The sequence below is a fragment of the Hydra viridissima genome, unplaced genomic scaffold (assembly GCF_058129835.1).
Source record: "Hydra viridissima isolate aposymbiotic clone 2 unplaced genomic scaffold, HvirCarnegie_v1 scaffold_11, whole genome shotgun sequence".
NCBI classification, from domain to species: Eukaryota; Metazoa; Cnidaria; class Hydrozoa; order Anthoathecata; family Hydridae; genus Hydra; species Hydra viridissima.
Genome location: NW_028324310.1, coordinates 7,562,841 through 7,587,742, shown reverse-complemented (window position 1 = coordinate 7,587,742; position 24,902 = coordinate 7,562,841). Strand labels below are relative to the sequence as shown.

Sequence of the window (24,902 nt, the reverse complement as noted above, 5' to 3'; positions counted from 1 at the left end):
AAAAGTGTTAAAAGTAATGCCGCGCAAAACTTCATTCGATTTTTAGTTTTCATAAAAAAATTTTTACTGCGAAAAACTTAATCATTTCTTTGTTTTTATAACAAAAGTTTTCAATGAAACATTTTGTATGAATGGATAATTTAGTTTTACTCCGAAAAAAGGTTGCGTCTCATTATATTGAAACTATTATATGGAAAAGTAAAACTTATAAGTTAAACGTTACGTGTAGTAAAAGTTTTTATATTTGAAAAAAAAAGAATGCTGTTTGTGTATTGTGCAAGCTTGGGTTTGACGAAGAAAGTTATGTCAAAGTATATGGAAAAGGTCTCAAAACATTGATTCGATTAAGCGAAGAACGGAGTATGAATTAACTATCCAGGTTAAAATTTGTTTAAATATACAATCTTATAAAAAAGATTTTTCGCGCAGTTTGTTAAAATAATTAATTAGGTTAAATTAATAGTTCATTAATTTTTGGAATCATTTCAAATTAGAGGCCCATTATTTATGTCAACAAAATAGGGAGGAAGTGGGTCTGAACTTTTTTGACAATTATGACACTGGGGAGGGGGAGGTCAAGTAAAGTTGACGTCAACAATGTTTTTTTTTTTTTTTAATTTTATTACTTAAACAACGTAAAATTAGGTTAAGTTTTAATTCTAAACTCAATTGTAGCGTAGCTATAATTTGAAAAAGATTTTTGCATATTTTTAGTTTTCTTAGAGACCAGTTCCGACAGAACACGCATATTAGTACAACAGTACTAGTCCATCATAGCTGTAGAAGAAAGTTTGTGGATAGTCGTAAAGATCAATCATTATCTGTTCCAAGAAAGAAACTACGATCCTCATTTGAAGAGGTATTTGATTGGAAATCAAAATGTTTTCTTTGTACTAAAAAGGTAGATCACAAAGACTCCCTGATTTCTAAAGTTGAGACCATACCATTTATTAAAAAAATGATTGAAAGTTCATTGAATCGAGAGGATGATTGGGGAAATGCTTTACATTCTCGTTTGATGTCTTGTTATGATCTTGTAGCGAAAGAAGCTATTTATCATGTTTCGTGTATGAACAACTTCAGGCTTAAAACTAAAAGCGACAACCAACGTGGACGCCCATTAGATCTCAATATGTTTGAAAATTTTGATAAACTCTGTTTCTGGTTAGAAGAAGAAACTGACTGCAAACTTTATACTCTTTCAGATGTGCACATTAAAATGAAAGAACTTAGTAATGGTTATCCATGTTACTCGACGAAGTCTTTAAAACGAAAATTACTTGAACATTATCGTGATCATATTTTTTTTGGAGAACTCTCTGGTCAATCTAATTTAGTTTGTTTCTTTTGTTATATCGAAGTTTCAAAAAAAGAAAGATCACACTAAAAATGATATTATTTCTGCCGCTGCAAGTATAATTAAAAGCGAAATCAGAGAAATGAATGTCGATAAATCTGTATATCCGTCACTAGAGAATATGGGTGATATTGAATATGGACTCAAATGGGTTCCAAAGAGTTTACAGCTATTTCTAAGCCATTTAATTTCAGTTAAACTTCGACAAATTAGTTTAGGACAATGCATTGCTCAAGCTTCGCGACCAAGATCTATGATAGCACCAATACCATTTGGAATTGGAGTAGATATTGATAAATCTTTTGGAACAAAATGGCTTGTGGATCACCTTTACAAATTTGGATTTTCAATTTCCTCCGATGAAGTTAAGTTGTTCAAGTTATCTGCTGCTGTTAGTAGAGTAAATGCCGCGCAAGAACAAGAGACGAAATTCCTACATTGGGTCGCTGATAATGTAGATCACAACATTCGAACATTGGCTAGAAAAGGAACGTTTCACGGAATGGGTTTAATATCAATATGTTCGTCTTCTAAATGCAATTATGAAAGCATAACACGTTTGAAACACAAGTCTATTAAAACTTTATCTGATATGTCTTTAAAAATAGCGCCTTATCACGGATCAAGCTATCAGGGTTTATTAAATGTAAGTTTTAAACCAATAAAAGATATTGTATCTGAAGTATTCCGTGGGCCCGAAATGAATCTTGATCTTATTTGGCATGTGGCATGGTTTTTTAGTTCAAGAAATAATCCTCGCCCAAACTGGTCAGGTTATATGATGCATACTACATCACAATCAAAAACAGTTTATGAAAAAGCATCCATAAAATTTTTACCTATTATTGACTTAAATTCTTCAGATAAAACATGCATATATTCTACACTATTGTTCATTATTGATGAAGCCAATAAATATAAAATTGTTACTCCCTGCGTTAAGTTTGAATAGCCATTATGACAGAAAGCGTTTGGTGTTATAAAAAGATCAGAACCTCAATATAGTATGTCGACTCGGAGGGTTTCACACAATGATGAGCTTTCTCGGAAGCATTGGAAAACTAATGGCAGGGACTGGCCTGGAAGAAGTTTTAGAACAATTTTACTCTGAAGATACAGTAAAACATATGCTTAAAGGAAAAGCTGTTGCAAGAGCTTTAAGAGGTCACATGTTGGTCAAGAGTGCATTGATGAGTCATATTATAGATATTTTAGTTGACGAATCAAAACTAGATATATCCGGACTTGAATGCACTTATAAAATCACAATTCAAAATGGTATGAATGAGGAAGAGTTAATCAGACTTGGTAATAAAGATGCTTTCAAAAATGTTGAATGTGCCATATTAATCTATACGGAAAAGAAGTCATATGAATCACGTACTGCAAAACTTTGGATCTTGTACATATACTATATAAGTATCATAAAGGAATTTTTAGTTGCAGAGAGAACTTGTAACTGGTACTTGCATCTTCAAACAATCTCAAAAATGCTAAACTTATTTGCCGCATCAGGGCATTCAAACTATGCCAAGTGCTCCAGGTTATATTTGCAAGAAATGCAATACCTTTCACAAACGAATCCATGGTTACATCAACAATTTTTAGATGGTCGTCACGCAGTGCGCCGATCTGAAAGGTATTGGGCTGGCCTATCTTCTAATCTTGTAATAGAGCAGACCTTGATGCGGTCTTTAAAATGCAATGGTGGTTTAACTAGAGGATTTGATGAAAATGTACGCAACCTATGGACAATGAGCATTTGTTATTCTGCAAGTGTTCATGAAGCAATGCATAAATTATCTGGATTTGACATCGGAGTTATGGAAAGCAATAAAGAAATGGGTATTAAAAGATTAGTATGTGATTATGAACATTGTGAGTTGTTTTATGACTGATTTTCTGTAAGAAATCCATTCAATACTGTCGATAGAATCTATATTCATTATCTACGGGTCTTGTGTCAGTCAATGGTGAAGATCTTGTCAATTGTGACGAGGCTGAGAACATAGGTGTTCGTCTCGAACATTTCTCAACGGCCTTAAGTTCAATGAAGCAAAGTTTAAAAAGAAGAATACATTTTTTTCTTTAGATTTTTGACAAATAGCGTAAAACTAGACAAACAATCTGATTGTTGTGTCGATCCAACACTCCTTTTTAATAGACTTGCAGCAATTGCAGAAAGAGAGGATGACGTTCAACTATATTTTGATTATGAGCTTACTCATCTCACACACTCATTATTTAAAAATAACCTAATGCTGAAAGCAAACAAATCATGTTTGCGCAAAGCGATTCTTCCTGACGACGAAATTAAAGCAAGTACAAATGTCAGTTTGTGCAAATATGTCCTTGATGGAGGTACCTTACTCCACAGTGTTCTTTGGAACAAAGGTATGAAGTTTGTAGAAACTGTTGAGACCTACATCAGCTATGTAAGAAAAAATTATGCCACCACTTATATTAAATTTGATGGTTATGATAAGAAATCTTCAATTAAATCTAATGAACACATCAGAAGAAAATGCAAAGATTCTTCCCAAAATCTTGTTATAAGAGAAAATAATCAGGTTCCGTATTCACAAGAGCGTTTTCTATCGAATTCACACAACAAGGTACAATTAATTTTACTTTTGTCAGATTATCTTAAACGAGATGGATATGAAGTATATATTTGCAAAGGGGATGCTGACACGAAAATTGTCTCTAAATCGTTGGAAGTTGCAAAGGAAATTTCACCATGCATTGTTGTTGCTGATGATACTGATATAGCAGTTATGCTAATGTATCATTGGAAAGATATTTTAAATAAAATTTTTTTTTATCAAGAAAGAAAGAAAAAACTCTGGAGTATTAAAGACGCTCAATCTCGAGTAATGGATTTTAAAGAACATCTGTTATTTGTTCATGCATGGTTAGGATGTGACTCGACGTCTTCAATACTGGGAAAAGGAAAACCTAGTTTTTTAAAATTACTGCAAAAATCCAATAATATACAATCAGTATCTGAAATTATTTCGGATTACTGGGCAACCAAAAAAGAAGTTAGAGAATCTGCAGTAAGGGCTTTCATTGAACTTTTTGGTGGAAATGCAGAAACTTCGTTAAGGAAAATGCGGTTGGTATTTGAAAGTTTAGTTATAATTTTGCGGATTTAAGTCACTCATTTAGATTTTGAAAGTGTCATACTTTCATAGTATTTTTCTTAGGTATTTAAAATATAAACAAATGGTTTGGGAAGGAATTATTAACCCAGAACAGTTACCACCCACAGACCGTACTGCTTATTTTCATGGTCTTAGAGTTCACCTACAAGTTGTTAAATGGAAAATGCTAGATGAATCTTTCAACTTGGATCCTAAAGAATGGGGATGGAAGGTAGATAATGGTTGTCTTCTTCCAATACCAACAGACAAAGATGTGGCACCACCCAATATATTAAAAGTGATTCGCTGCGACTGTAAAACTTCGTCAAGAAATATGTACGGAACTATTATGTGTTCTTGCAGGAAAAACGGATTAAAATGCATGTCTGCATGCGGTGGCTGTCATGGGCAAGACATGGGCAAAACGGTAAATTTTATTTTTTAAATATACACATAATCCTCTTTAAATATTTTTGTTTTTTTTTAGAATACAAGTATTTTGCATGTTTAGGATTTTGAAATTGAAGAAGATTCAAGTGATGAAATTGAAAACGAGAGAAATTTATTTGATGATTTGTTTTAAGAAAAGTAAGATACTGGACATCTCATTTTAAAAAAATTTGCATTCAAGTCTTAAAGTTATTTTAAAAGAATATATTATTTTCTAATTTTTTCCCATTTAAAAATGCGCACAGACAAAAGTTATATTATTATGTTTTGAAAACAAAAAACATAACATTTCAACGATTTTACACTTTTCAAATGTAAATAACTTAAAAAACAATTTTTTTCAAGTAATAGTTCTTATATAAATATTGATCAGCATAAAATTTTCGATGCAACGATATAAAGTTTATGATATTTGGGTGCTGTCAAAATTGCCCCTTTTTTGTACCCCAAATTGCCCCAAAAGGGATGTTCCCGTAGCGCAATCAACGGGGCTTTTATTTACGCTCATCCAGACACTGTCTACTTTTTCTCTGCAAAATTTCAGCTTTATACCATTTTTGTCCGTGTTCGACCCTATTTTTCGCTAATTCTCTCCTACTATGGCTAAAAACAACAAAAAAATGGACCTCACAAGTTTTTTTATAAGTAAAGCGCCCCTTTTTTTAATATTAAATTACAATGATTTTTTATTTAAAAAGTAAAAACTTTTTTCATAAAAGTTTTTTTTTATATCTTATAGTTAAAAGAAGTTAAAAAATTTAATATTATTTTCAAAGAAATCTGAAAGATGAGAGGTTTTTATTTAAGGAAAATGGAGACTTTAATTTAAATAAAAGTTTTTTATTAAAAGCATCATAAAATGTACAATTGCGTATGCGTAAAGGTCAGGAGACTGAGGTGGCCAGATAAAATGTTCACCTTCCCAGAATGCTCCTCTTGCCAAGCAGTTTTCACTTAAGCAGTATGAGTTTGAGTAATGTCATCTTGAAAAATTGCGTTTACCTTTGGAAACAGTATAAGACCATAGGATAAACATGGTCTGATAAGATATTAAAGTAATTTTGGCTTTTTATTCTACGATGAAGACAAACTATTGGGGCGGCCAATTTCCATGGTATAGCTGCTGCCCAAATCAATACAGATGCTCTTCCATGACTTACAGTGGGAAGAAGACAAGCTAGGTTATTAGCGTCTTTTGATTGTCTCCACACGTATACACGGCCGGTGCTAGAAAATAAGGTACTTACCTATGAGAGATTTTTCAAGACATCGTCCTTTGAGATACCTGTAAAATATTCGTCACTAAATTTCCTGAATTAATTACACTGTCTGATACAAAAATAATTTTAGAAATATTCATTAAAGCAAATGTTCTTGTTATAGTAACTAGACTAAAGTTCTTTTTGGGTCATCACCCATCTTTTAATTTAAAAAGGCTACACATATTTTGGTAGATTAAAATTTTTCTGAAAAACAGCGACAAATTAACGGGGTTAATGAATTTCTAGACAGCAATAGACGCCGTGACTTAACCGGTATAACATTGTTTATGCTTTACGTAAGTACCTCGTAGGATGGTTTACAATCATAAAATACGTAAGTACCTCGTAGGATGGTTTATGGTTTTAATTGTATGTAAAGCAAGATAGCATTGTTCACAAAATCATTAATTATAGATTACGCATAAACAAGTCTGAAAAGTTGAAGTTGCTCCGAGCGTAGCGTAACGCAGGTACTTTTTTTGTCACAATACTTCACTAATAGTGTTTGGTTCGAGAAACTTGCTTTTAATCAACATTAGGAACTACGCGCTGCAGTTTCCAACAAAAGTCGTTCAGCATTCAAGGTGACCCATTTGCCTTTGTAGCGTTTTTCAATAGCAGAATTATCTCGGTGAAACCTTTCACCATGCTCATCACTGACACCAACCACCACCTATCATTAGCAGGGAAAAAGCCCATGTCTGATATCAGAAAATAGACTTTGAGGGATATGTTGCACCCAAAAGCTTCGTTTGACGGCAGGAATTCTCGAACAGCATCCTTGTAGTTTGGAGAAAAATGGTTGCCAAGAAAATTTGTGCAAATTGAATGTAATATTTTCTTTGAACTTTGCCAAGCTCAATGCAGAAAATTTCTGTAAAATTTTCTGCAATATCACATTTTGTCTTTTTTTGTCAACTGAAGCAAAGTTTGTTATGTTGCTTGTGCCTGGAATAGCGGCTTCACGCTAAGGCGAATCTTTCCAAATGTAGTGCTCAGCAGAATTTCGACTTTTTCACAGGCAAAGCTGATTGAAGCCCAATTAAGATAGCAATAACTATAAGTAACGGTGACAGATGGATATACTTTGCCATTAAGAAGAACTGCTTTTATGCTAGATTTAGATGCATAGTTATCTATCATATATAGCACCAATCATTAGCACGTCGTGTTCAATTCCAAATTAAATGAAAATAGCAGGAACTTCATTACAATGATATTGTTCACGCGTAAACATTGTTTTAGACAATATATATGACGTACATACAGAGCATGAATATTAGAATACAACAAGTATTGTAATCAACCTTAACTTTTTTATTATAATTAAAAAAGTAAATGTTAGGGTGTTAACACAAGCAAAGAGAGCAATTTGTCACATAGCTTTCGGCCTTGCAGGGTGTAAATTAGAAAATGTTTGAAGCAATAGAAAAAAAAAATTAGTGGGTGAAAACGAAGTTCACATTTGAAATCAGCATAGTCCATCTGGTAGTGAGTACATATTGCCTTTATCTTTTTTTTGTCGTTGTATAGTGTAAGTAGTACCCAAGATATGTCCGTATATTTGATCTTCTCAGCTAAAACTATAAACTGATCTACAAGAAATATCTTCTTTGCTCGAGCAAGTTGAAAATTTCCAGGTATCTTGAATATAAATACTTATCGATCTTGACAATCGATTTTTTCTCACACAACTTTTGCCTATAAAAGTGTGTCGCTGTTGTTTAATAAGTATTTTTCCTTTTTAAGTTAAAATATTTAAATTTAGAATTACTTATATAATAAAATTTATTTTCTGCAAATTCAAATTTGAAATGATTGCTTTTAGTGGTCGCATTGAGTGCAGGTTGTTGACACATAAAACAAAAGGTGATGTGATCACACCTAAATTTCATCTTCAATTTTATTAAGTAAACTAAAGCTGAAACTGCATATTACTTTAAAGCTGGCCACACAGCTCCTCCCCCCCCCCCCTTCCCTCTGGATCTTTTAGTTTACCTTATCAACTTCAATTTTAGTTTTTAACGCCTGAGAAGCAAAAGTCCTTTTAAAAATTTAACTTCTCAATATTTAAAAAACTAACGAAAATAGAATAGTATACAGCCATGTAGAAATAAGTTTTGTTAACTTTAAATTATTAGTAAGAAGAAACAGAGATCTTTTTTCTTCAATAATCTATAATTGACTTTAAATGTCAAAATTTTTCAAAATATGTGATATAAAACTCTTTAATAGTGTGCCAGCAATATGCAGGCCGCGAATATTTTAATACTGAGAGATTCAAAATTCATTTAATGAGTTAAAAAGCACATTTAGTTTTCGTATGGTGAAATAATTGCGTATTGCGCGTTACGTTAATGCCTCAGCAAAGGTTACGGTAAGTTGTTACATTCCGCATGTAATCAAAGCACGCACGTTGAAAAATATCTAATTTATGATAGAAAAATGTTTGATAAATGTCGGAAGAAATAGTAGCATTATTTTCATTTCTAAATCATATGACATTTCTAATTAAATACCGAGTATTTTTAATGCTTGCCGAAAAACAATTACGTAATAACAGTACTATTTGCATTATTTTTGTAATCCTTATAGAAAATTAAGGATTCAGAGTTGAAATACTGTACAGAAACTTTACTAGCTTTTATTTGACAATTGCAGTAACCTTTTATTGCAACAAATTCATTAGCTATTTGTGATTTGAGCAATGCCTAGTGGTAAACAAACACTTTAATTTCTATTTAGTCTATCTAGATAAAAAATATTTTCTATAAAAAAATTTCTATATAAAGAAATAATTCAAACAGGTTATATAAACAATACACTCATGCCGTATTAAAAAGTATTACCCAGCAGCATCTTCTTAAGCTTTACATTAATTTATTAAAATGTCATTTGTTTTTATTACAAAAAAAAATATGTCAATAGCGTTCTAATAGCAACGCTTCCTCACCATTTCACTTCGTAGAAATAAAATGCAGCGTCTTTAAAGCAATCCAGAGTCTTCCAAAAAACCGTAGCAAAAACAAAACTTTAACCACAGCAATAGCAAATGGACACGAAGAGGAAAATCCTTAACGCGTTTACCTGTTATTTATAAAACCGTTTTTATTGTTTGTTTAACCTCGAAATTATTTTTTTTATCGCCTTTCGGTAAGTGAATTAATGGTAAATTATTCGTTTGTTGTAGAAAAAAAATTGCAGTGTTTTAACGGCGATACAGAAAAATAAATTAAAGCTGTTTTAAACTACAAACAAAAATTTTAGAGTAATAGCTGGCAATGTAAGAAGGTAAATTATTTACCGAACACCACTAAAGATTAACTTATTATTCTTGAATTGATTGAATATGTAATGAATGAATAACTTATTTTTAGTTTTTTTCACACCGAGGAACTGTTAATCTACCGGCTGTTAAATCAAAATCGAATAAATTTTTAAACCAATTCATTTGTTCGTAAACTTTCTGCTTTGAAATTCAGCATGAAAGATTTTTTCGTCGTTTTGGCAGTTACGTAAAGTCGCGTATCTTTTAAACGATTGTATTTGCGTATATATTGTTCACGATTTATAGTTAAACAAGATGTCGCAAAGCGATTCAAACAGATTTTCCAGCGGCACTTTAAAGTCGTATTATTCGCATTCATTTTTGAAAGGTAAGATTTTAACTGCTCTCTGTATTTCAAAATGTTATCTGATATTTCTTTCTTTTTGCATTCAGCTGCTTTGTTATTTCAAGGTTTGTATAATTATTCGAATTTTTTTTCTTTGCACTAGATCGCCTAAATGCTATTCCTAAAGTTACCTACTCTTCAGTCGGTTGTATTCAAAGAAACGAACGATACATTCGTTTAAAAACGTTAGTCCACTATGTCAGTCTAGAACTTTACTTTAAAGTGTTTCACAGTCCGCAATATGGCGGTTTTCCGACCAAAAAAACAGAGCTTTACTCTTTGCTGAGACAACATGAAAGCAAACTTCGCATGGCTCAGGATAAAGCTATTTCAGATAATGATTGGAGAAAGTTATTTCCAGAAAATCGTAAAACTAACTCTCAGGAATTTACTGTCGAGCTGTTTCGGTTTATTACTAAGTATTGCGTGTCGAGGTTTCCTGAGGTTACAGAGAATAAATCCGAAAACGAAGCAAATAATTATCTGATGTTACTAGAAAAGCTTCACGACACAGTTAGCAGTCCAAAAATACAGCAATCTGTAAATAGCTCACATGATGCCTTTCTTTCTGCTTGGAATTCTCTTCATGATATCCTTTTAAAGTTGAAATATGATGTTCGGCTTGTAAAAGATCTCGAAACTGATGAAATAGATTCGTTAACAACGTATCGCAAATCTTTGATTACAATACAATTACAGGTACTTTTAGAAGAATGTAAGGAGTTGGAAAAGTCAACGAGTATGAACGGGCTCGCCGTCACAAAATTAATTTCTGATTATAACGAAATGATATCAAAAGATGAAAAATGCTTCCCTGATGGAGAATTTCCTATAAAGGCAAAACACTTACAAGATGATATAGCTTTGGTTCTTCAATTAATATCACTAATCAAATCGAACATTTTAGAAGTGACTTTGGATATTCCTCTTTGGAGGGTAAAGAATTTAGAAGGCGATATTATTATTTTTGAAGAAAAATTATCAAAGCTTAAAAACCAAATCAGCGAGCAAACCAGAGCGGTAGGAGAAGTTTTTCATTCAACTTCTTTAGACATTGTTAAAATCAAAGAAAGACTTCACTTTCAAGAGGAGAATGTTCATGTGATCAATCAACAAAAATCAACAAGTTCTCAGTCATTAAAGGACATGTGTGTTTCTTAATACAGAGCCTAGTATACGATATAAAGTTGTGCATTATCTTAAAATGTTTTTTGCATTGAAAATACATTAAGTATGCACTAACTTACATTTAAATAGATGGTTATAAAGAAATTTGAAAATCAGGTGTAACTTCTGATAATGAACATTTGCTTTATAGAGGAAAAGTTATTTACGTCAAGCAAACGTCAGTGTTAAAAAAATTTTATATTTTGCGAAATTTTGAAACATGTAAAAGTATAAGTTTTTGAATCAATCAAACGATGTTTTTTTCTGGTCAGTAGAAAAAAATCAGAAGACCTTAATCTCATGTTTTAGGCACTTTCATGTTGGTAGTTTTTTCTCGTAATCAACAAATCAATAAATAGCAATAAGTTTCTCTCCTAACTAAAACTCTCTTTTTACAAATTTTCTCCTTCATATATAGGGGAACCTGTTGTACCTTTGACCACGTTCTACAGCTATTCTACAGCTCACGCTCTTATCGAAGTTACAGAAAGTATAAGAGTTGCTCTTGATAATGGAAACTTTGCCTGTGGGGTTTTCATTGATTTACAAAAAGCTTTTGACACCGTAGACCATGGCATTCTCCTATCAAAGCTTAACTATTATGGTGTACGCGGCATCCCGTTGCAATGGTTTAAATCATACCTTTCCAATCGTCAACAGTTTGTTTCTTTAAATGGCACCTTCTCAGACATCAAAAGTGTTTGCATTGGTATTCCTCAGGGATCCATATTAGGTCCTCTTCTCTTTATTATTTACATCAATGATCTTAATCTTTCTATCAAACATTCAAACACGTATCATTTTGCTGATGATACAAATCTTCAATTAACGACAAACTCCCTCAAAAAACTAAATAAATATGTTAATGAGGATATGGCCAGTCTTGTTCAATGGCTCCGAGCAAACAAAATCTCATTGAATACTAAAAAAACAGAAATAGTAATATTTAAGACGCAGTATACTAACTTTTCTAAAAAAACTAACAAGAATCTTCCGAAATACTTGAACTTTAGAATAAGTGGCCAAAAGCTGCCTTTGTCTAGTTACATAACTTATCTTGGTGTTGTGATAGATGAGAAACTTTCATTTAAAACACATATAAATAACCTTACTCTCAAATTAAACCGTGCCAACGGCATGTTAGCAAAAATTTGACACTACGTTAATTTTGAAACATTACTATCTATATATCACTCAATTTTTGGTTCACATTTACAATATGCATGCCAAGTTTGGGGACAATCTAAAACCGTCCGTCTGTCTAAAATCGTTTCGCTTCAAAATAGAGCAATACGAATAATTCATTTCTGTCCGAGAGTCTTCCCTACTGACATCCTGTATCTTACATCCAAAGTTCTTCGTTTCTATGATTTAATCCAGTTTCTAAATTGTTCATTTGTCTGGGATAAACAACACGGTCTCTTTCCTTCCATATTTCGTAACTACTTTAACAGTAGGACAACGTGTGGGCATAACCTAAGATCAGTCACTTTTAACAACTTAACCATCCCACAAAAACAGACAACTAAACATGGAATAAATTCCATTACATATCAGCGTATCCTTTCTTGGAACACCCTTCCGTACACCCTAAAAACAGATTTTATCCTTAGATCCAAGAACCTGTTCTTAAAGTCACTCCATCATTTTTATCTAAAAAGTTACGCTTAACTTTATTCCTAACCTCTATAACTTTTTTCTTTATGTTTATGTACATTTTATAATTTCTTATTTGTGTATATGCGTATATATGTATGTATATGTGAATACATTATAATAACTATTTGACCTATATTTTATTTCTTTTAAAAGTCTATTTTATAAGTGTTACTTATAAATTTTTGTAAAGTTCTATTTTTACTATGTGACTAGTTTATTTCTTATGTTTTTCTCTTATCTTTTCTTTATATTATTTAGGTCATTGCGTTTTATTAGTGAATTACTATTTGCAATGACCTGTGTTTTTTGTAACATCCTTAACACGAAATATATATATTGATATTGATATTGATTGATATTGATTGATATTGTACCTTTAGTCACTCTGTCCTGTTGGCCGACTATTATCATTTTGCAAAAACGTGAAGTGCCATTTGAAATATTAGTCCATGACGACTCTTTTTACCTTAAAATACCATGGTTGGGGAAGATTGTGTTGATCCACAAGAAATTATTAGTTTTAGCTCTTAAAAAGTAAATATTTATGTTTATCTTATTTTGATAACAAAACTGTCATAAATAGTTGTTTGGTTAATGTATGATATTACTTACATTAACCAACATCTTTTTTTTTTATTATGGAAAAGTTTAAATAATTATTTCTAACCCTAAATGGGGTTTGAGATGATAATTGTTGAAGAAACCCAACTCGTGTACCTTTGACAAGAGTAGTACGTTGTACCTTTGACTGGTTCGTTCTGCGCTTTAATTTTTTGCGAACTTTAAGAGGACACTTATGAAATTTTTCATCAAATTTATCATACAGCTGTGCTCTTACATGTAAAATCAGCGGAAAGCGTACTATTACTTTCTTGCTGGTATTTTGAAAGTTTTAAGTATAATATAAGTGATACAATAATATTAAAAAACTATATTTTTATATATTTCTATATCTTATGCATTGTGTTTTATTTAATTTTTAATAAATAAGAGTAAATTTTACACTTGACACACAATCCATTATTGGAATGTATATGTTTATGTACTTATAATGCTTGATAATCAGTTTTGATACTTAAGTTAGTTGGCAGCTGTAGCAACTTGATAATTAAGTTGATTATATAGTTGTACTTGATTTCTGTACAGCAATAAAGAAGTAAGAGCAAATAAATATATAATCATTTCTGTTAATATGTTTTAATCTTAAAATGCCAAGGAGTAAGGTTGGTATTTTTCGTAAGAAGATTCGCGAGAAGGATATGTTTGATGCAGTGAATCTTGTTCTTCAACAAAAAATGAGTCTAAGTAAAGCAGCAAGACATTGCAACATTAAAAAATCAACTTTGATATATCAGTTTAGCAGTTGATGTAAGAAGTTTAAAAAAATCTGGAAGAACCCAGTATTCGTATTCACATAAGAAACCAAAAAAAGTATTCTCAACAAAAGAAGAATTAATTTTGGTAAATTACTTGGCAGATGCTGCAAATAAGCATTATGGGCTTACATTAAAGCAAATCAGATTCTTTGCATATGAGTATGCTTTAGCAAACCATAAAAAAATTGAAACTTCATGGATAAAGAATAAATGTGCTGGTGAACAATGGCTACGTGATTTTTGGAAAAGATACAATGATAAGTTATCCCTATGTAAACCGCAGCCAACAAGTCTTGGTAGATCTTCTGCATTCAATAAAGAAACTTTAAGAATTGTGTTTAAAAATTATAAAAATGTTTTAGAGCATTATCATTTTGAGCCATCAAACATTTAGAATTGTGATGAAACAGGAATTACCACAGTTCATGTACCACCAAAAATCCTAGCCCCAAAGGGCAAAAAGCAAATAGGAAGTATGACTAGTGCAGAACGAGGCAATAATGTAACAATGATTGCAGCCATTAATGCTACTGGAAGTAGCATTCCACCATTTCTTGTATTTCCGCGTGCAAAATTTAAGGACTACATGTTGAATGGTGCTCCTCCTGGAAGTGTAAGAGCAGCTAATAAGTCTGAATGGTCAAATGAAGTCATTTTTTTGCAATTTCTTGAGCATTCTATTAGTAATGTGTGACCTTCGGTAGAAAAACCAGTTCTTTTATTAATGGATAACCATGAAAGTCATGTTAGCATTTCTATTATTGAATTAGCTAAAAGATCGGGGATAGTTTTAATGACATTTCATCCTCACACAACCTACAAAATGCAACCCCTTGATCGTGGTGTTTTTGGTCCATTTGAAATATTTTATAATAATGCCATGAATAATTGGATGATATCACCAGGAAATGCTGGTAAACCAGTTACAATTTATGATATATCTTACCTTGTTGGTCAAGCTTATCCTCGTTGTTTTGTACCGAATAATATTGTTAACAGTTTTAAATGTACTGGGTTTTTTCCCTTTAATGAAAATATTTTTACTGAAATTGACTTCTTAGCTGCAACTGTTACTGATAGGCCAATAGTGGATACTGAAACTTGCATTTCTAATGATAGCAATGAGGTTGAAACCACTCCTGGCAATTTACCATCAACATTGGAAATTGTTTCACCTGAAATAATACGACCTCATCCAAAAGCCAAATTAAGAAAGGCAGCTATTTCAAAAAGTTATTTTACATTCAAAATCTAATAATGAACAATGTCAAAAACTTTTTTCAAGACAAAATCCACGGCAAAACAGATTATTTTTAATCAACATTCTGACACAAGTTTAAATAATGAAAGTTTTGATGAAATTGATTTTGGAATAAATATACTTGACAATGAATCAGAAAATAGTGAAATTGTTTCAGGAAATTTCTTACTTGTCAAGTTAAGTGAAAAGAAATACTCTGAGACATTGTGTGGCAGAAGTTATTGAAGTTGTTGGTTTAGCTTACAAAGTTAAGTATCTTAAGAAATCAGGAGACAATAAATTTATACGAGAAGATGACAATATTTATGATGTAGAACTTGAAGATATTACAATGAATGTTCCACCACCAAGTGTTGGTCATGGATCATCTAGGCGTCAGTATCTTATGTTTGATGTTGATCTGACATCTTTTACTGTACAGTAATGTTATTTAATATAATATATTTTAATTTCGTATTTTTCATTGTCTGCTATAAAAGATTTCCTCTAAAAAGCATTATGGTCAAATCTAAATGAATCTGACAACTAAAAATAGTTTTGGTTGGGTTTTAAGAGGTTTCTTTGTTAAAAACCTATTTAGGGGATATTAATCTACTTAGGGCCAGATTTTTTGTATGATCATATCATACAGATTACTTCCTATTGATATCGACATAATTACTTAAAATATAAAACTCCGCCAAGTAAAAAGGTTTTAAAATCGGTAACCTTAGGTACGATGAGTTCATTTCTAATTGTACCTAGGCCACCAACTAGTATAGCAAGTTATAGAAATTTATTTTTGCTCTTAAATTAAAAGATAGTAACAACTTAATTAAAAGTATTTTGTACAATTCAATCACATTTGAAGTTTCCAATCTTAACCCTAACCGTCCCATGTAAATAGCATCCAACTGAAAAAAATGTGACTAAATCGAAATAGTACTGGTAATTGATGTCATTTTCTTTTATTTACTACAAAAAAACAAAATTATAAGGATTATGACCGTAGATTTTACTTTAAAACACGGCCCTAAGTACAAGGACAATGAATGGCCCTTTGTACAAGACTAGATACAAAACAAGATCTATCAAAAAATCCAAACTAAGGGAGACTTATGAAATGCCGCAATTAGTAGTTTTTTTTTAAAACAAAGTTAATAAATTGAATTACAACAAAACGTTTTACTTGGGATTGTAATATAAAAGTGATAAGAAACAAAATTTTACTTTAGACCATCAAAAAATGTTTTTTGGTTATAACTTGCTGTGGCAATGTCTTTAATTTCTTACAAAATGGTTTTATATAAGCTTTTATTGACATGTGGTTGGCCAGAAAGTTCTTTATAACATATAGCAAAGCTGTAATATGTCATAATTACTTATTAAAAGTCAAAATAATTCATGCAAACTTATTAATAACAATACGGTCAAAGGAACAACACACCTCGGTCAAAGGTACAACGTACATGTTTTACTATTGACCATTTGAGTACTTTTTTAAAAACGCTCAAAAATGATACTTTTTGGTTGAATGAGAAAAAAGTCAAAAGTATAATTTTTGCGCAAAATATAAGAGAATAACAACTTTTGAATGGTATAAATTGATTCAACAGTTAAGAAAAAAACGCCCGGAAACAAAAAGTGGTCAGAGGTACAACAGGTTCCCCTACGCCATGCTTTTTCAAAAATATCCTTCCACAAACCGTCATAAATCACCGCAAACACATATTTACAATTCTTATTGGTAAAAATTATTAAAACAATTAAATCCCTAACGTCATTAAATGTTCTAGAACTTTCCGGAATTACACTCCTCCTTAATCCTTACGGATCATACAAATAGTAATCAAAGTATTTCCAACGCATGCGACGTTCCAGACTACTCCGTCGCAAAAGCATGTCGATTTCTTGGGGTCTATCTTCAGCTTCAACATTTTCCTCGTTCGTCTCTAATAGATCTTTAATTTCCTCTCCCTGATTTTTAGCGTTCTCTTGACCAGTTTAAGTATTCATCTCTATTTCCACATCAGGGATAATGCATTACTGTGTCATTTCGAGGTCTGTGTTTCATATGCCGTTCACTTCTACGATTTGGTTCGACGCATTCCGAGTTATCGTAGCTGGTTGCCACTTTGTATGGCACCTCGAATTTGGTGATTTCAGCCAGAATTTATCGCCAATTCGAAATCTCTCGTTCATTACATTTCGCGCAGGAAGATTTTCTTTTCCCAATCCTTTCACACAAATAGCTGTATATTTTGCCCATCGGGCTTGCACCATTTTTGTCGACTGAGACATTGTACCAATATATTGTTCCGGTATCAACATTTTCGATACCGGAACAATATGCTGGTACAATGTCTCAGTTTTGCTATTCTCTTAATCGTATAGTGGTTTCTTTCCACAATTCCATTTCCTTCAGGATAATAAGCGGCTTGCAACTTCCTACCACCAAGATTCCACCCCTCTCCACTGCCATTATCAAATTGGCTTTTACCAATTCTAAATCCATCCTCTTGTTTACCGCTTCCTTTACCGCCATCATGACTTCCTCTGGCTCTACCACAGATATTCCCTTCTTATCTCCAGGAGATGCAACCCAACCGGTTAGGGACTTCTCTCTCTCTCTCCATTTCCATTTGACTCTCCTTCGATCTTCATAGCCTCCATATGATCTAGGATCCATTTTATCATAAAACGTTTTGTCAGGACCCCATTCACCATTTGCGTCCGCCATTTTGAGAACCGGATCTTTAGTTGGACGAGGAAGAAGATTCAAGTTTGGTCGACGTGAAAGTTCCTCATTTGATTTTAAAAGCTCTACCCGGGAAGGCGGTGTTTTATCTTGTCGGGAACCACATTTAAAACGACGAAAGATCTTCTTCCGAGATAAGTTCTTTGCAAACAAATAGTTCTTTGCAATGTGGTTTAAACCTTTGCAGTTGTATCACACTAACGCAGTTTTTGTAGCATGGCGTCTAGATACAGCGCCAACAGCATCACTGTCAATCACATTTACACAGTTCAAAGCAGCTCTCACTCTGGGTAACATTATATCAATCGGGTCCATTACGGCTCGAAATCTTGATGATAAGACTTCTGGCAAACCCACAGCAAAAGCCAAACGCACAGACTCCTCTGGTAATTTAGCAAGATAGGCTTATCGTCTTAAATCAGCCAAAGGCACGTCGGCTTTTTCTCCACAACATAATTTCCGGAATTACAATGTTCAAGTCTGCACATTTACTTTCTTACTTTCATGCTCCGAATCTTGAAATCTCATCATTTTGATTTGATGATGTTTTTTACTCTGGATGCATCAAGTCTTTAATACAAACCTTTTTCTATAAAATCTTTTAAGTTATTTTAGAAATGAAAAAGGAATTCATGGTCATTATCATAATACAGACATGTATTAAGGCTGTTATTGGCATTTAATAGCCTTTTATCATTTTCTCGCGGTGTAATAATACATATGCCAAATAATACATACATATCCCTAAGTTAAGTAAACCATTATCTTACTGTAGTTTTTTCTCGCAATCAACAAATCATCAACAAATTAATAAATAACAATAACCTTCTCTCCTAACTAAAACTCCCTTTTTACAAATTTTCTCCTTCATATATACCCTATGTTTTTCCCAAAATATCTTTCCACAAATCGTCATAAATTACCGCAAACAAACATACAAACAACATTGTATTTACAATTCTTATTGGTAAAAACTATTAAAACAATTAAATCCCTAACGTCATTAAATGTTCTAGAACTTTCCGGAATTACATCACACTGGCTACAATTTATTTATTTAAATTTAGCAGCTTGTTTTAGTTTTTCAGAGTGTTTTTTAAAATTTTACTATTTGTTCACTTTATATTAAGTTTTTCATTTACAAGTCTCATGATAGTTTAGCATATAATAGAGGGTTTTTGAAAAGTCGTTTGTGCGACTTTCAAGTATGGCGATTTGTTTTGAAACAATATCGCTGACATGTTTAATCAATTAAACGTCATTTTAAAAAAAAGATCAGCTTTTAAATAGTTATGACAGTTCTATTCCCTCGAGAAAGATTTAACTTATGTTTGTTTTGCGGATAGATAAACATAGTTATACATGCTTTAACGAGCGTTGTAAGAGCTGTCAGCAAAAGTTAATTTGACATATTTATAAGAATTTCAGTTAAATTTGTGTTCATTATGAAGCTACTAAAAACCCATAAGTTCTTTAATGCTGTTATATAATCTGTAAATATGTGAAACTTGTTGACGAGTTTCCGATTTTTATGGATTCACAAGTCTCTTTATAGTAGTATAAATATAATGAAAAGATACCAATCGGCTAGGATTTTGTGATATTGGTAAAAATACGCAAAAAATACATTATGAAGAGAGGTAGCAATTTCAATTCTTTTTACACTCTAATATTTTTTGTTTTATAGTTTTTTTTTCTAAAATACTTTTTAAATTACTTTTAAACATGAAGAGAATCATCCTTTAAATGCCTAACACTATTTTTTTATAACACTATTTTGTAAGCAACGGTATTTGGTTTCTGGTTAATAATTAACAACGAATATTAAGTACCAACTTCTATATCAGTCTTTGAAGATAAATCAATTTTTTTGAATTTTACTTAAATAGAACCCTTTTACGCGTTATAAAAAACAAAGTTTTTAATATGACAAGTTTATATTTATACGTTAACTTGTCATTTAAACTTTCTTATAAAAATAAGTTTTAAAATTAATATTTTGTTCATAAAAATAAGTATTTAATCGAATAACAATTCTGTGCAATATCTTGAAACAGTTAGTAAAACAGATAATTAAAGTAGGTGATACAACTTTTTTTTTGGAATCTGGTAACTTAGTATGTCTAAATACAAAATTGCTTTAAATTCGATTTCAAATGGCTGATATAGAAGCTTGTACTTTAATCCTTATCATTCGATAGTAACCGACGAACCAAACGCTGATGCTTAGTAATTGGTGTTTGTAGCAACAAACACGATACTTTGGTATCCATGCTCATTAAATTGTCTTTTAATTTTGTTTTTAATTAAAGTTTGTCAAAATTTGACAAAAGTAACTATCTTATTTAGCCCTCCTTTTAAGTCATTTCCGCTCATTACGCTGAAATGCAAATTCTCATACACAAAAATTGTGAATTTAGTAGAGTTTAATGAAAAGAAGGGTCGTGATTATAATATTTTAGGATAAGAAACTAAAACGTTTTACAAAGTAATTAAAATAATTATTTGCTAGAATTCTATTGTAATTCTTTAGAAGTTCCACTTCCTCAAATAAAGAATTTGATAAACTTGTTCTTGTATAAAAATTAAACAGGGTACTGTGAAATATTTAAAAAATCTTGAATCGGGTTTCTAAATCTTATTTCTTTAAAACAGTTTCTTTTAAATATTTTAAAAATGACGCGCTTACATCACTTTAAATCAGCAATTCAGTTAACAACAACAATTTTTCTAAAATATATTTTCTTGATGTTTTAAAATCAAACAAGCTAACAACAAAACAAAAGTTTATTTTGTTTTAAAAGCGCTAGAGCTCTGTTTTGTAACTCTGTTTTTTAGCATATAATTTTAACCCCATGCTATTATTTAACTGAGCGTTCTTTTAAAAATCGACCGATTTTTTTGTTCAGATGTAGATTTTTGTGTTTTAACTAATGCGAGAGGTATGACACAAAATACTTAAATACTTTTTGTTGAGGTTCTTATCCGATCTAGTTTTGGTATTTTTAGGATGGCCAGCAAAAAATATGAAAAGGTTCTTATCGACGAACTAAGTTATTCTTATTGTAACATTTCGAAGCAGGCCTGCTTTTACATAGAAAAAAAATCTTGTAGACTTCAAAAAACAGAAAGTTTTTTATGGCATTCTCAGAAATGGATTCTTACGATAATCAACGAATCGAAATTAAAAACAAAACCTTCGTCAACTTCACCAAAAAGAACTTACTCTAGACGTTCGAAAAATCTTAGCGAAGGATGCAACTACATAGTTCAGACCACAATGTCTCCTTGTCATTATCATCAACTAATGCTCCAAGAAACAATTTGGCTCCCAGAAAAAATAAGCAAAAATGAAAAGTATTTGTATGTTTTATTCAAAAGCGAGGAAATCTCTACTGACTTCTACAAAAACATTATAAAACCAACACCAGTTGTATATTACGGACCAAGTCAAAATCAAACGGACTTTGATCAGACCTTTAATTGCAGTTTAAACGATTCGAAGTACGAAGTTCATCAGCAGGAAGGCACTATTGCAAAGCTGTCATACACTACAGAAAAACTTATACGTTTAGAGTCTTTAAAAAATGACTACGCGATGCAACTTGTCAGTTTGAAGCTTTCTTACGATCCTGTAATGGTATGGACTGAAAACTATGAAAATCTTTGCGATTTTTCGACGTCAAACTTTCGACTTACTGAGTCCTGTGAGAGTAGAATACTGCAAGTAACTACGAGGAAAGGATATTTATCAGATCTTTCGTTTTCATTTTCTAAAATTAGACAGTTGAAAAAGATGTATTACAAAAACCATCTGGTCGAAGAGAATACATACGGTGAAATTCCAGATGATATGATAGTAATTGATATTATCGACGAAAAACCAAAGGAATCGAATTTCTTTGAAAATGGTGAAGAGCGTTGTGAAGAAATAAATGTTAACATAAATACAGGAAGAGCTTTTTTTCGCAAAGAAAGAAATCCAAGTTTATTAAAAGATTCTGAGAATAATCGGCACGATAAGGATAAAAAACCTTCCATTTTAAATCAATCGGTTTCAGATTGTGTAATAAAAGGAACTTCTAAAGACAGTACCAATGCTATGAACCAAACATGTGATAATCAAATACATGACAGCACTCATAATAAATGCCAATCTTGTGATAGCCGTAATGACACTAATTCTGAATCTTGTGACTATCGTGAACTCCAAGTAAATGATAGTCCTGATGGCGTAGAAGAACAGTCTCAAGATCGCTATGAAAAAAATATGGATTACAGTTTCAAAGTTCTTAAAGGTTTATCAGATTTTGGTAAACTTAAATTAGAAATAGTTCTACCAGAATTTATCAAAACAAAAAACTTTCCAATAAAAGAGAAAATGCATTTGGAAAACATTGAAATATCCCTATTAAAGAATGCAGTTTTTCATAACATCTTCCCACAAACAATACCACGATTAAGTTCAACCATCAGAAGACCGGAGGTTCGAAAAGCACCTGTTGAAGAAAGTAATTACAAACCAATTTACAAAAAAGATTTGCTTGTGTGTTGTGAAAAACATGCTTTCTTTTCCAGTAAAGTAGAAGTATTTATGCCTTCACCATATGTAAAATTTAGTATAAAACAACCGGATCCAGAATGCATTTACGAAAAGAGGAAAAATTCAAAAAATAAAGAAAAGGATTTTGTTGACATAATAGAAATTAAAAATTTTATCCAGCCTTTATATTTTGATGAGCTTATTTTTAAAAACTATTTTCCGTCATCTCAAGGCATTTCGTTGAAAAAAATACCAATGGTGATAGAAAATGCCTCTACAGAAGGTTTGTACAAAACGCTCTTTCATTTAAATGTTGGGCTATTGGAACTCAATGAAAAGTATAGACCAGGCTGTGCTATCACTCAAAATAGCATAGATAACTTAGCCATATCATTTGATTCAAGTGTCATTAATAACAAAGCTTTGCGTCCCATGTCAAACAACGACAAAAATGGTTGTGCAAACAATTGTGTTGAACAATTTAACTTCGTGTCAAAAAAAAAATGCCCAAATGAAAGTTTAAAGGAAAACATCAACGAAAATTTCAACGAAAACGTTAATGAATATATACACGAAAGTATACACGAAAGTATCAACAAAAATATCAACGAAAATAATTTTAATGAAAATATCAACGAAAACATCAACGAAAATGTTAATGAAAATTTCAATGAAAATTTCAACGAAAATTTCAATGAAAATTTCAACGAAAATTTCAACGAAAATTTCAACGAAAATTTCAACGAAAATTTCAACGAAAATTTCAACGAAAATTTCAATGAAAATTTCAACAAAAGTTTCAACGAAAGTATCAACGAAAGTTTCAACGAAAATTTCAACGAAAATTTCAACGAAAATATTAATGAAAGTATCAACAAAAGCATCAACGAAGATATCAACGAAAACATCAACGAAAATGTTAATGAAAATTTCAACGAAAACATCAACGAAAATTTCAATGAAAATTTCAACGAAAATTTCAACGAAAATTTCAACGAAAATTTCAACGAAAATTTCAACGAAAATTTCAATGAAAATTTCAACGAAAATTTCAACGAAAATTTCAACGAAAATTTCAACGAAAATTTCAACGAAAATTTCAACGAAAATATTAATGAAAGTATCAACAAAAGCATCAACGAAGATATCAACGAAAATATCAATGAAAATTTCAGGGAAAGTGTTAATGAAAGCATCAGTGAAAGCAACAATGAAAATATCAATTATAAAGTCAACGAAAATTTCAACGGAAGTATCATAAAAGTTTTTTTAAAGGATAGTATAAATAAAAAAACATTAGATATTAGTGAAGAAAATGAAGAAATTAAAGAAAATTTTCAATATAAAAAAGTTAATCCTCCAGTTGTGAAAAAAAAATCATTTAAAACTTGCAAAAATTTAAATAACATTTCAAGCAGCTTTAAAAAATCTACAGGAGAAACAAATTCACCTGGAACTTCAACTCAATCTGTTTGTTCTTTAAATAAAGTAAAGAGCTGCAAAGAGAAAGAAGCCCAACTGTTGACCTCTTTTAGTTCTCTTAACGTTGATAGGGTTTCTGTTAGCAATGTGCCATTCGACGCAGAAGGAAATAAAAAAGTAAAGATTAATTGCATCAAAAATTACAATTACAATGAATCTTCGGATATTGTGAAATCAAGAGTCTACACACCCAGAGTAGTGCAAATGTATTTTGAAAACGAAGTTAAATGGATCGAAAGAGAGCGTCAAAAAGTTTCTAGTTTTACTGACACAAAGTCATCTGTAACCTTAGAAAGGAGCAGAGGGACGAACAGAAAAATAGTATTAGCTAGTGTTGTGCCAAATAATAATTATCAGAAAGTAGCTGGGTTAACGTCTGTTGGTCGAATCGCTATACCAAGGGTGTTTGATGAACAAGTTCGATCTATTAGTGAAACGCGTAGTATTAAATAGTGTTTATTGTTTTTTTTGTTTTTTTTTTTGTTTTTTTGTTTTGCATTGTCTTTTCTAGGTATAGTAAAGTTGTTTAAAAAAAATTATTTATATAGTATATAGTTAAATTAAGGACATTTACATTGTTCTTGATCAATTAAAATGTAAAATGATTACCCGGACAAGTTATATTGTTCTAAACTTCAATTGTGACTTCTTCATTTTTACGTGTTTATCATATTTTGGGATTAAAAATCTTTTCAAAGATCGGATGAAACTTTTAAGGGAAATCATATTTTTAAAAAAATAAGACTTTTCGTTTCCCTTTTTGTGTCGGGCAAAGTGCCCAATTAATG

General features: G+C 31.4%; 5 protein-coding genes and 1 long non-coding RNA gene across 7 annotated transcripts; 5 read left to right on the top strand and 1 right to left on the bottom strand.

The window, feature by feature from the left end:
* The first annotated feature begins 254 nt into the window (after positions 1 to 254).
* Positions 255 to 1,479, top strand: LOC149881980 (uncharacterized). The gene is made up of 2 exons (XM_090067557.1): positions 255 to 379; positions 715 to 1,479. Exon 2 carries the CDS (start codon positions 959 to 961, stop codon positions 1,385 to 1,387), a length of 429 nt encoding a protein of 142 aa, XP_089923683.1. The 5' UTR covers positions 255 to 379; positions 715 to 958; the 3' UTR covers positions 1,388 to 1,479.
* LOC149881979 (uncharacterized) lies at positions 1,440 to 2,309 on the top strand. The gene has a single exon (XM_090065872.1). It carries the CDS (start codon positions 1,440 to 1,442, stop codon positions 2,307 to 2,309), a length of 870 nt encoding a protein of 289 aa, XP_089921998.1.
* A 1,714-nt stretch (positions 2,310 to 4,023) lies between these two features.
* On the top strand, positions 4,024 to 5,014 carry LOC149881978 (uncharacterized). The gene is made up of 3 exons (XM_090065871.1): positions 4,024 to 4,475; positions 4,567 to 4,930; positions 4,991 to 5,014. Exons 1-3 carry the CDS (start codon positions 4,135 to 4,137, stop codon positions 5,012 to 5,014), a joined length of 729 nt encoding a protein of 242 aa, XP_089921997.1. The 5' UTR covers positions 4,024 to 4,134.
* A 169-nt stretch (positions 5,015 to 5,183) lies between these two features.
* LOC149881977 (uncharacterized) lies at positions 5,184 to 9,164 on the bottom strand. Its single transcript, XR_016445034.1, has 3 exons — positions 9,065 to 9,164; positions 5,872 to 6,180; positions 5,184 to 5,556 (listed from the first exon to the last, which is right to left on the bottom strand). It is a non-coding gene; the product is annotated as an uncharacterized LOC149881977 (long non-coding RNA).
* LOC145191592 (uncharacterized) lies at positions 9,145 to 11,374 on the top strand. Of its 2 annotated transcripts, none has more exons than XM_080068714.2 (3): positions 9,145 to 9,506; positions 9,593 to 9,871; positions 9,993 to 11,374. In XM_080068714.2, the coding sequence occupies exons 2-3, from the start codon at positions 9,799 to 9,801 to the stop codon at positions 11,048 to 11,050; spliced, it is 1,131 nt and encodes a 376-aa protein (XP_079924840.2). In that variant the 5' UTR covers positions 9,145 to 9,506; positions 9,593 to 9,798; the 3' UTR covers positions 11,051 to 11,374. The 2 variants fall into 2 exon arrangements, with proteins under 2 accessions (XP_079924840.2, XP_079924841.2); XM_080068715.2 differs by having other exon boundaries at positions 9,174 to 9,368.
* Positions 11,375 to 19,381: 8,007 nt separating this feature from the next.
* LOC145191399 (uncharacterized) lies at positions 19,382 to 24,753 on the top strand. Its single transcript, XM_090066201.1, has 2 exons — positions 19,382 to 19,729; positions 21,099 to 24,753. The coding sequence occupies exon 2, from the start codon at positions 21,100 to 21,102 to the stop codon at positions 24,565 to 24,567; it is 3,468 nt and encodes a 1,155-aa protein (XP_089922327.1). The 5' UTR covers positions 19,382 to 19,729; position 21,099; the 3' UTR covers positions 24,568 to 24,753.
* The last annotated feature ends 149 nt before the right edge of the window (positions 24,754 to 24,902 follow it).